The sequence below is a fragment of the Benincasa hispida genome, chromosome 1 (assembly GCF_009727055.1).
Source record: "Benincasa hispida cultivar B227 chromosome 1, ASM972705v1, whole genome shotgun sequence".
In the NCBI taxonomy this organism is placed as follows: Eukaryota; Viridiplantae; Streptophyta; class Magnoliopsida; order Cucurbitales; family Cucurbitaceae; genus Benincasa; species Benincasa hispida.
The window spans coordinates 47,132,854-47,145,452 of NC_052349.1; the positions used below are offsets into that span (position 1 = coordinate 47,132,854).

At 33.3% G+C, this 12,599-nt stretch overlaps 1 protein-coding gene across 1 annotated transcript; it reads right to left on the reverse strand.

The window, feature by feature from the left end:
• Positions 1-676: 676 nt before the first annotated feature.
• Positions 677-9,394, reverse strand: LOC120087913 (AUGMIN subunit 6). The gene is made up of 13 exons (XM_039044928.1): positions 9,043-9,394; positions 8,886-8,942; positions 8,664-8,758; positions 8,274-8,424; positions 7,792-7,917; positions 7,519-7,675; positions 5,893-5,953; positions 5,530-5,809; positions 3,202-3,327; positions 2,371-2,535; positions 2,038-2,287; positions 1,433-1,909; positions 677-1,322 (listed from the first exon to the last, which is right to left on the reverse strand). Exons 1-13 carry the CDS (start codon positions 9,256-9,258, stop codon positions 1,282-1,284), a joined length of 2,202 nt encoding a protein of 733 aa, XP_038900856.1. The 5' UTR covers positions 9,259-9,394; the 3' UTR covers positions 677-1,281.
• Between the last annotated feature and the right edge of the window lie 3,205 nt (positions 9,395-12,599).

Genomic DNA, 12,599 nt, shown 5'->3' on the forward strand with positions numbered 1-12,599 from the left:
CCACTTTATATTCAAACACAAGCATATATTATCCCAAAAATTTAAATCTCAGGTATGTTATTCTCAAATATTTAATTTCCATACCTGATGTCATGGGTTCAAACTCCCACTCCAGCATGCTTTCAAAAGATTTGACTGTGGATTAGGTATTAAGTTTCAAAATAAATTCAAATTATAGGCAAATAATTTCTAAAAATCTAGGAATTTAAATCAAATATTTAAAAAAGTTTAAACATCAATGTAATCTAGGTACTCATCCCTACGCAATCCATGATTCCATGATCATGTAATTTGAATAAATAAAGAAAGAAAATCTCTCCTCCCTTAGGACCATGTTTCCACATTACCTTGAATTTTTCCATTCAACACAACGCATAACGATTCCTTAATGCTGTCAAATTCCTAACACCTATTTTTTCATAAATGGCTGCTTATACTTTTCTACGCATGCAACTTCTTAAACCGTAAAGTCAGCTCATCAATCAAATAAATACAAAAAAGCTACGAAATCTGTCTATTTCACTGGTCAGCTCAGCAGTCAATCATATTAACATAGTAGTTATCAAATCCAAAATGCAAAATTTGGTGAGAGTTATATGGTTAGGTCTGTAGGGCTTACCCGAGAAACGAGTTCTGCGTTCGGCTCGTATTTTGAAGAAATAACCCAGCTGAAAGATGAACAAATCAGGAACATAATTCTGGTAGGAGAATGTACAGATAATCGTTCTGAGGTACAGTAATTTCAAATAACGCTAACAATTCATGTAATAACAAACAAATCAGCAAATATATAAATGAACTCGTCAATCAGTGTTAATGTTTAAATCAAACAATAGATACAAAAAGGCTACCAATACCGAGCTTTGATCCGAATTTAGTATTTTAGCCCAATGATTGAATCGCTTGCCACTTGGATGCACTCACTTTAGCTTACTTTCGACCTCAGTCTATGGGATTGGAAGCTGTTGAAAAACCATCACAGAAAACCAACCGAGAAACAGGTTAAATACCATACCAATCTGAATCTGAATGACCATCCCGATTGTGGCCAGTCCATGAAGAGCCGCTGAACTTTGAATTTTTTGTTTATGCTCAGAGATCTGTGTGATCCATTTATAGCATAGCTACTCCGTTGCCACATGGCTACCACAAACATTACAAAAATCCATCCACTGTGTGAAGCAAGGGCTACGAGGTTAACTGATGCATGCACCCCGTAGAACAAGTGTCGAGATGCGAAGAATCTCAAACTGCAGAATGAAAGGCTGCCGATATCTCAACTTAATGTTCCATCATTGCAGTTTCTGTTTCAGACAGTGGAGCTGCAAAGGAATCAGAATTATCACTCAATTCATAAGTAAACTCATGGACATTAACTATGAAAGAATATTTAGATGCAAAACTGGAAAGCTTTCTAGCCTAGCTAACTTACCAAGTAGATCCTCATAAGAATCCGCTAAAAGTGATGAGTCCATCAGCAAAGGCGGTGAGAATACTTGATCCTCAGCTTCATCGATGTCAAAAACTAATTTTCGACCATCTGAGTTTGCAGAATTTGATCGAGCAGAAGAAAGAAACCCATTTAATTCATCAAAGTCATTAAGAGAATCCAGATCATTCAATGCATCAGTAAATTCATTGAAACCAATTCCGTTATTAAAGTCGAAAGCAGGACTCCCAGGCAAGCCAACGTCCATTTGAGTAACAGACAGCCTTCTACTCCTTGTGGAAGCTCCTTTACTATCTGGGCCTAAACGAGAAAATCCCGTTCCTGAAAGAGGAACAAAAAAGTGTTCCGCACTTCCATCAGAAGGACCTTCTCGAGATGGTTCTGAATTGCTGTATTTCATCGAAAGAGCAGCTTCCCTGACTGATCTCTTTAAATTCTGAACATAAGAAGTCTCCGTATCTATTGATGACAATGAAAATTGAACATAGATAATCAAGATGAGGCTGAGTAAGTTTAAACTATCGTTGAAGTTAAAATGAGATTTAGTCAGCCAGCTGAAATGAAGGACGGGAGCAAATGTACCAAACCTTGTGATAGGTTGTTTATATGATCGTTTGAAGGAGGCTGGTCAAGTGATTTATTTTCAGATGAATTTTCTATTTGGCTGGTTTGAGATGCCATGTTGTGTCGCTTTTGCATATTTCCCGTTTTTCCAGAAGAGTTCGGTGTCAAACTAAACAATTGGGGGAGCTTTAAAGTAGGACTGGCAGACACCTTGTCAAGTTGAACAGAAGACATTTTTGAAGTCACCTCAGAAATTTCATCAGTGCTACTTACCTGAATTAATTCAGAAAAACAGAGAAAACATTGTTCAGCAGATTGAATCACTTTGGATGTCATAGACAGCTTATTAAAATTACCGATGTCCGGCCACTAGTCTGTGCTTGCATAGGTGACGACATAGACCGAACAGGATGTTTGGTCACTGGAGGTAGACTTAAGGATATATTGTTCACTTTCTCTGTACACTCTGATATTGATTTCTGTATTCCGGGAGCAACTTCCTTCAATTGGTTGATGAGCACCTGCACGTACAAACATTGATGTCAGAGATAAGAAAACATGCACATGAACAAACCTAGCTATCCCCCAACAGACAGGAAAGTTTTAAAGCCAGGATTACATACAGAACACAGAAACTAACAAGCAACAAAATTCATAAACACACGAATTCCAGTACCAGAATTTTAGGGGCATCCACATAACCGGTCTTAGAAACCTTAACAACTCTAGATTTAGATTCCACTTGGAATTTTTTTATTTTGCAGGAGTTGACGTGATTATGAGAGAATTTTAACTATTTTTAGTGTTTGGTAAAGTCGATTTTAAGTTAATTGTAGCTTTTGAAAATTTAATGTTCCTTGCAGGACTTCTTGCAAAATCTCACAGTCTCTTAGGTCTAACCAACAATTAAAAATTCTCATTTTATTCTACCTTTTCACCGTATAGTTTGAAATTTACCTGAACAACCATTTACTTCATGTTACATTTGATTTTCTAAAAGCACATTTGACTGCGATTACTCTCAAGACTACACCATGTCACCAACCCTATACTAAGCCTTATTAAGTCATTCATCACTGCACCCCAACCCCCCTCCCTCAAAAGAGCTATATGAGGTTTTCAAGAAAAAGAGAGTACTTCAAAAAAGACATAAATGTCACTGTTACAAAAAGGTGTTTGACGAAAACCTGTAAACTTGCTAGGTGTTGTTGATGTTCAGCAAGAGTTGCTGACAAAGACTCGGCATGGCCACTTGTACCGCCATCGTGTGCACCTCGTAGAATTTCAGGACCTTCTCCATCGTTAGCTTTTGCCTACAAGTTCATGACAGACTATTAAATCTCCCAATAGGAAAATATATAAACATAATTGAGCTACAGTCTAAGAGTTCGTCCAGAAAAGAACCACACAAGAGAAAAGGTTAAGTCTCCCAATAAGGAAATAATAAATATAGGGAAAATTCCCTTTTTAATCCCTAGATTTTCAGGGATAAAAGCAAGTGGTCCTCAAAGTTTTAAATTAGTCCCCAAGTTTTGAAAAATAGGGTTAAAAGATCCCTAACCTTATATTTCTCATTTTCTGCCATTTTCTTTTGTTATTTTAATTCTGACCTGACATTTCAAAATTAAAAAAAAAATAAATAAATAAAAACAAAAATTCTCTCTCATCTCCATCTCCCACCCCTTCATCTCTCCTTTCTCTTCTCCCTCCACCTTCCTCTTCATCTTCCTCTTCTTCCCTTTATTTTATTAAATTTTATTCTCTTTCTTAAACATTCTCTCTGAATTGGAAATTGAAAAACAAGGCATTGAAGCTACAAAACAACAGTATAATCATCTCAAAACAATAAATTCAGAGTTGAAGGCCAAAAAGCAAAAGGTTCCTTTTTTTTTTTCAATCTTTTTTTTTTTTTGTGGGCTCTGCATGGTCTTTTGTGTTCAGATGATTCTGTGTGGTTCCAATAACAAATCGAAAAATCCAGAAATTGGGACCTCAAGTTCAGCGGCTGACAGGAAAATTGTTAAGCTCAATGTCAAAATCCCCATCCTCATCCACAAATCTGGAGAATCATCTTCATCAATGTCAACTGCCCATGAAGAATCAGATGGCTCCCACGGCAGAACTGAGCAACAGTAGTTAAAATTTCCAAATTCCCATCGGGGCAATTCCTCTATACGATCAAAGAAGAGGGAGAGGGAGAGGGAGAGGTAGAGGGAGAAGAGAGGAGAGAGGAATGGGTGGGAGATGAGAGAGAATTTTTGTTTTTGTTTTTTGTTTTTTAATTTTAAAATGTCAAGTGTTTATTAAAATAATAAAAGAAAATTGTAGTACATGATAAAGCGAGTATCATTGAGCGACTCCAAGTAACATAATTATCGTTGGAAAGAGACTCTAACAAAAACAAGGTATGATGAACGTAGGGATTATTATTGCTATGATGAACGTAGGGATTATTCGTGGCCAGAGTAATAGAAAGTTCTTGAGAAGTAGAAAAGTTTGTCGCCAGAAAATGGCTGGATCATTGATCAGAAGAACATATGGTGGAGGAGGCTGGTAGTTGATTCCATCAGCCGCATACCATGTTGAAGAATACAGTTGGGAGAAAAATACTCAATTATTATTCAGTTTCTCCACATGCATACACAAAAATAGTGGTAATAATAGAATAACCACTAATAACTAATAAAGTTACTAAATAACCAACTCTTAAAAACTCTAATACATTTTTTAAAAACTTGGGGACTAATACAGGTAATTTAAAACCTTGGGACCAATTTCAGGACTAAAAAGGTATTTTTCCCATAGATATATAAATACATGCTTATTAAATTAGACATACAGGGATGATCTACATATTCTATAGTCACATGTTGACAGCAACACATTCAAAACAATACAGCATGTTTGAAGGAAAAACATTAACCAAACCCATTAAATTAACTCATAGAAACAAAATCATGAAAACGGTAAGACAAAAATTCATAAACAAGTTATTATAATCCATTCCCAAAGGTTCATATTTCGCAAAGTTCCACTAACCATTCGGATGCTTGCAAATGCTACAGACTCGGGGCTAGTGCGATGTTGTGGGACCTTTGGTATGAGAACTATAAAATCTTTAGTGAAACTGTGATGTCTTTGGATGATGTGGGATCTTTTGTTAGGGTTAATGTCTCATTTTCAGATACTACAGGCCACAAATCTAATGAGGAGAGGATCATAATGACATGATAGATTTGTGGCTTGTAGTATCTTAAAATGAGACATTGTGCCCTAACAACTGAGTTACACTCATGTTAGTAATAGAGTTTCAAGCTGTGCTACTAGCCTACAGCTAAGAAATATTTCATATGCACTCCAAAACCTAGACATCCAACTTATAATTACATCGATGGAATCAACTGCATTAAGTCATACCAATTCCTATAGAGGTTCAACTACTTCACAATATCCCACCTCCCCGAAAATTAAAAAATAGAAAAATAAATAATAATAATGATAATAATAAAGCATACCAGATGGAGTGACTGTTTATGAATACGCTGTAAAGCATGAGTCCAACGCCTAATGATTTCTGCAACGTCAACAGTGGGATGGACTCTTCCACCCCTATCATCCATCCATGAGACTGAATCATCACTTATTTGTGAGCTGGCATATGACCTGTCACTCTGATCTTTGTCATCCACAAACACTGAATCTAAATCACTTGACTGACTGGCCAGGACATCCGTGTAAGGAACCTGAGAGCTCTGATCCATGGCTGCACGTAGAGATGATCCAGAAATACGATACCTAAAGGTGAATATCATATAAAAATTAGCTTAGCATATGGTATCACCTCTTTATACATTAACAAGTAAAACACAATAGTGTACCTATGCTCACGGTGTGCAATTAAATCCTCTATAGGACCTGAAGCAAGAACTTCATGTTGACCTGTCATCATGGAGATATATATTGAGTTAGAGAAAGAATATTGAGCAACCTGACTTCGATAATGATTGTCAAATAAAATTCAATAACAAAAATAATGATCAACGAGCTAAACTAATGAAGTTCAGATATTTGATCTTCACCAAAAATTTTGTTTATTCCATCTACTGGAAAGGGAAATGATACAGTAATGGATTTCCAAGCAAGTGAATACAGCCACAAAATGAAAAAACCAAACCAAACAAACAAACAAACAAACAAACCAAAGTGATCTTTCATGAATTTGCAGTTTTTTTTCACACAAAAGGAACGAAGAAGTTTTCCTAAATCTCCAATTATTAACAGAAGCAAACTGGCAAGTAACTTGAGATTCATTCATTGGCAGTCGCAATAGCCAAAAATACACGCATGAAGAAAATCTAGAAATCAGTCATTGTTCCCATTTCCATTTATATGCTCTCATAACTAATCATGAATTAATTAAATCATTAAAAAGTAATATACTTTTCACCCATACAAGCATCAGAAAACATCTATTATTCACTGAATTGCAAATCCGAAATATACATACTTTTCTTTTTTTGGTAAGAACGAAATATACATACTTTTCAGTAGTAATATGGAAGAACAAAACAGAATGGAAACATTACAAATACACTGATAAATAGAAACAGAGTTCACCATTTTGTCCATAGTAAGTGAAAATGGAAACATTTGGAAAAGAAAAAATAGAGTAAGTCAATGATTTAAATTGAAAGCCACATGACAATATACCAGTGTCCGAAAGTCTGTGCCAAAAAAGAAAAGCAGAATTTTCTATAAGAGAAAAAAAATAATCTTTCTTATGAGAAAAGAAAAAAGAAAGTTATATTACAAGTTTGGTCCTGAACTTGGAGGGTTGTGTGTAGTACGTCCCAAAACTTCAAAACGTGTCTAATATGTCACTATAAGTCAAGGGAATTTGAATTTTGTGTTTAATTATACCTTGAACTTTAAGTGTAATGAGCCAAAGACCTATTAAGTACAAAATTGAAATTTTCTATTTAAAAATTTTGAGAACAGGAAATTTGAAATTTTCTATTATATATAAATTGAAAATTCAAAGACCTATTAGACCATGTTAAAGTTTAGATACCTATTAAACATATCATTGAAAATTTAGAAACCTATCAGTTATCATAAGCTTAAGTTAAGAAACCTATTAGACACAATCATCAAAGTTCAAGGAACAAAAGATCCCTATCAATTAGCATGCATGACATGAGAATTTTACATCAATAACTTACATGTATTGGCCATTTGCCATTCTGAGAATAAAGAGCGACTTTATTGAAGAAAAAAAACCACTAATGAAAAGAATATTGGTCAGTTTTGAAAAGATATCAACTACTAGAACGTCTATCCATGAATCCCCTATTCCTTCAATAGGAAGTAGTGATCCTATTCAATTAATTTGGGTTCAAAAACTAAACCTAAAACATAATTTGAGGGAGAAAAAAAAATAATTCAAAATGTAGCTCAAGACTTCAGAGTGCATTGTTGTGCTAGAACAAAAACATTATACTAACTTTTGCGTGCCAATATAGACTCCCACAAACGAGTTGCCTTTGAAACTAAATGTGAGTTTTGACTTGAACTCGATACAAGGTCATCCCACAGCTCCCCTTCCAATTTAACTTTGTTTCTCAGATCATGTAGTTTTTCTAGCTCTTGCTGCAGATAAGCCTGGCATCCATGATTCAAACAGTGGGGATGAAAAAAGAATGATGAGGCAACAATCATGAATGCCAAAAGGGATCTTAAAAGGGATAGCTATAAGTTTCTTAGGAAACAGTGAACACCTCCTCAGCACAAAGGCCACGAAACTCAGCCGTCATTTCATGAGCCAAATTAGACCACATGGCTTGGCGTTGCACGGCTGTTTCAGCATTCTTCAGAAATCTTCTTCTTTCAAGTGCAATTCTAGCCTGTTTGAGACAAAGAGATCAAATAAATGTTCGCAAGTAACAAAAAAATAGTTTGGAATCGACCATTTACAGAAAGACAGAGACACAAAAGTTATATCCCCCTGAGATGAAGGGCTTGACTCACTGTTTCATAAAGCTACAGGCAAGTAAACTCACTGTTTCATAATGTTACTACAGGCTTGTATTGGATATTTACAATATGAGATCGTTAACAATCTGACAAACCACTTTGTATGTACATGACAAATAATTCGTCAACAGTCATACATGGGCGAATGTAGAGTTGAGTTTTTTATTTGGTTATTAATTACACTGGGGAATGAAACAGTTGTCTGATGACTCTAACTAACAACTACCTTCGTCACAGGAAGTAATGTAGCAGCATGTGAAAAGGCAACATCTGTCAACGGTGCAGGAAGTGGATTAGATGCAACATCAGCAGCAAAAGTTCGTCTGTGAACCTCCCGCAAAGCATGCAAGGAAAGCTGCCACAACAGTTCAACAAACCTGCACACAATTATGCAGCTCAAATTAATCTCTGTTTTTCGTTCACATGAATGTTATCCCAAACTGGGGTGTAAGTTTGACCCAAATTTTAGCATCATTTCTCGAACATGCTTAGATATAAGCAGTGTCTCTATGAGTAGTAATCGCTTTCCATAATTGACTCTATCCCCAAAGAACCCACGAGAAACTATTCTGCAGAGCGGGAAATTACGAAAAGTAGTATAGCATCATCAACTGACCTCGGTCCACAGCACGTGGCAAGAGACGAAACCCTCGAATTACTCCTGGGTAATGCACCTTGAGATTCAAGCTCACTGATAATCCCTTGCACGACCTAAAAAAATATTCCACCAACCAGTAACCTAAATTAATCCGAAAAGTAAAGTTAAAATCGAAATTCGAAATACCTCCATCCATCACACCAATTCACCAGAATTCAACAAGGAGACCAAAAATTATACCTTCCGGAAGTCCCTCGATTGCGCGGAATCGAAGATAGGCCAAACCTTATCGAAATCCTGGCAAGATCCCAAAAAGAAACCAGCAGATCGGAAGGAATTGGAAACCGAAAATAGCAGTAAAAAGGGAATTAAACAAAGAGAATAAAGGAAATGTTACTTTGGCGGATTGAACAGGTCCTCGGAGGGAAGATAGAATGAAGTAGAGGAGCTGTTCGCCGAGTTTTGGATTGGAGTGACGGAAAAGGCCAACTCGAGGGGTGCCGTTGGAAGCTCCGACGCCGATAACCGCCGGATCGAGACCTAAAAGCAAACAGTTAGTGTACATTGCACTTTCGAGCTCAATCTCCCTCTCCTTCTCCCTGTCCATCGTCATCACCAACTGAAACCAAACCTCTCTCTCTCTCTCTGTCTCTCTCTCTCTCTCTCTCTCTCTAGATTTCTTGCTTGCTTTCTCTTAGGTTTCTTCTCTGGTCTCTCTCTTCCCTTTTGCGTCTGCACGATTCCGAAAGGTTTTTTTATTTTTTTATTTTTTCTTTTGAAGAAAAAAAAACAGATAAATATTATTTGAATCTTAAATTGCATCTTGGTCCTTCAAATTTTTGAATTCTATCTTTTTAGTCTCTCTATCTTTAAAAAAAAAAAACATTTTTTTTTGTCATCCTTAAAATAAGTGTATTTAATCTTGAATTTTCAAAATATATCTTTTTAATTTTTAAGATTTAAATAATAAATTTCAAAGATCTCAAAAGTTTTTTTATTATTTTAAATGATTATAGGATATTTTGAATTAGAAAAATAGATATATAATTATAAAAAATATTTTTCTAATTTAAAAATAATAAAATAAATGAGTGTACGGACATTTTAAATAAATTTTAAAAAGTTCAAGGACTATAAAAATATATTTTGATAATTTAAGAACAAAATATACATATTCTTAAAAACTTGAGGACTACAAATATATATTTTAAAAACTCAAAAATCAAACACACATATTTTTCTATGAGGAATTTTCAAAAATAGAAAAAGAAGTGAAACTATTTACACGAAATAGTAAAATTCTAATATTCTTTTATAGAGGTCGATGGAAATCTACGATGTCTATCATGATGGAAACTAATAGAAGCCTTCATTGATAAATGCTGATAGAAGTATCAGTATCTATCAGTTTTTTTTATTATTATTATTTATGTAAATAGTTTGACATTTTTTTTATCTGTGAAAATTTTACTTTTCTAACCTCAAGGACTATAAAGATAATATTCTCATATTTAAATTGCAATCCTAGTCATGAAATTTGTTTGTGTATTTAACACATCTTTTAAGCTTTAAAAAGTATCTTACAATTTTATTTTTTTTCTTTTTTTGTATCTAATAGGTCGACTCTACAAATGTCTAGTACATTATTAAATTTTCATCTACTAGGTCTCTAACATATTTGACAATCATAGATTAATAAATTTACATAAAATTAAATATCATGTCTAATACGAATGTATGTTCTTAATATTTTGTGTTTAATAAGTTTGTGAATTTTAAAAATATCAAGTAGGTATATAACTTATCTTACACAAAATCAAAATTTATATAGGTGGGTTACATGCATAATTGAAATATCGAGAATATTAATTTTTTGTTCAAGGAATTTGATTCTAACTCCATTACTACAAAATATGTTCTTCTAAGAACAACAAATGCAACGATGAAAATTTGAATATCTAACATTTAAAAATGAATAATAGATGTTTTAATCACCGAATCATATTTATGTCGGCTATACTTCTTAATCTACTACAAATCACGTATGATTCTTAAATAATATCATTATTGTGTTACGAAAAATATATTTTTTACAACTGTTACGAAAAATATTAAACTTATATTAGAGTTAATAATAATGTTTTATTCAATACAAAATTAAAATTTTATAAATCTACTGTGGGTATAGTCTTAAAACTACAAAGCGGCTGGTGAGAAACATATGAATGGGAGAGAAGTTGTTTAAAAGAAATTTGTAGTTTTAACATGGTAGGGACTTGATGATTTCTATAATTGTGAAAGTTGCCCAAATTTGAAAAATCTTGGGGCAGTTATGTCAATTGGGGAAAGCTGGTGGGGTGGTTTTGGTGATTAAAGAAAGTGTGTGGGCCCGGGAAATAAACAAGACTTCGGATGTCAATTTTTCTTTTCTTTTTCTTTTTTTGAAATGATGGGAGAGGCGATGCTAACGCTAACGTGCGCCCAAGTTGTCTTCTTGACACTGTATCAAAACGCTGTCGTTTCGATTTGGTGCTAGGCTGTAAAGCTGGTCTGATGTCTATACTTTATTTTTTTATTTTTTTTTACATTTTGTTTCATGATTTAACTATATTCAAATTGACTCATTTATTTTGATTTTAATACTTCTAAAGTGTATGTATAAGGCCTGTTTGATGATAATTTGTTTTTTATTTTTTGTTTTTGAAAATTAAGTCTATAGATACTACTTCTATTTCTTCATTTGTTATCTACTTTTCATCGATGGTATAAAAAACTAAGCCAAATTTTGAGAAAAAAAAAAAAGTAACTTTCAAAAAGTTTTTTATAAAAAAAATTTGACTAAGAATTTAATCATTGTAATTAAGAAAAATACAAATCATTATAAAAAAAAATATGAATGAAATAAGCTTAATTTTCAATCACAACCACACAAAAAAAAATCATATGGTTACCGAACGAAGCCTAAATATTTATATTTTCAACTTTTGGTCATTTTAATCTACCAATTAAAAATATATATGATGCACGTGGCCTAAAATGTTTATGACTTAATTTTTATGATAAAAGTTAAATTTAAACTTTTTACCCTATAAAAGATCTAACAAAAAAATCCCCTTATTTTCTAAACTATTTTAAATTCGATATACATATGTTAATTACAATGTAGGAAAACTACATAAAAACATGAAAAAAATTTATATTGAAGACATTAGAAAAATGCAAAAGAATTACTATCATTCAAAGAGAGGAACTAAAAAGGACATAATATAAATAAAGAAAGAAGTCAGTTGTGCAACTTTAACAAATTAAATAATATAATAAAATAATAGTATTTGGATATTTAAATCTAATATTGATAAAACTGAACTTTAACAATGTAATGACCCAATTTTCTAATATTGCTATAGGCCGCTACTACATGCATACTAATCATAAAACATATCTTTTACTCAATTCAAAATGAAAAGAAACAATTTATTAAAAATGAATCGATCGAATAAATTCATTTGTTTCAAATAACATAAAACACTTTTCAGGGTCCCTAAAAACATAAATTTAAAGTAAAATAAAATTACTAAAAACTCCAAACATTTGACTATTAACAATGGTAACATGTTGATAAATCCAAGGCTTAAGTCGCTAATAAATCTCAAGCCTGATCAAAAGAAAATTTATAATATTGAATTACTCAATTACTATAAAAACGTAGCAACAGTGATAAGTACGGGGTCGAACCATAGCTGTCAGGATCTAATCTTCTCTTAAGCTAAATTTGACCATAAAAAGTAGTAAAAACAGGGTTTGGTTTGATTGATAAAATTTTAAAACATGCAGGAAATTAAAATGCAAGGGGTAAATGTAATTTAGGCTTGGAGTCTATCTAATAATTTATGAGTAAGAGGGAGAATTCTATGCAATTTCTTTCATGGAACTCGATAATTAAATAACGTTCAA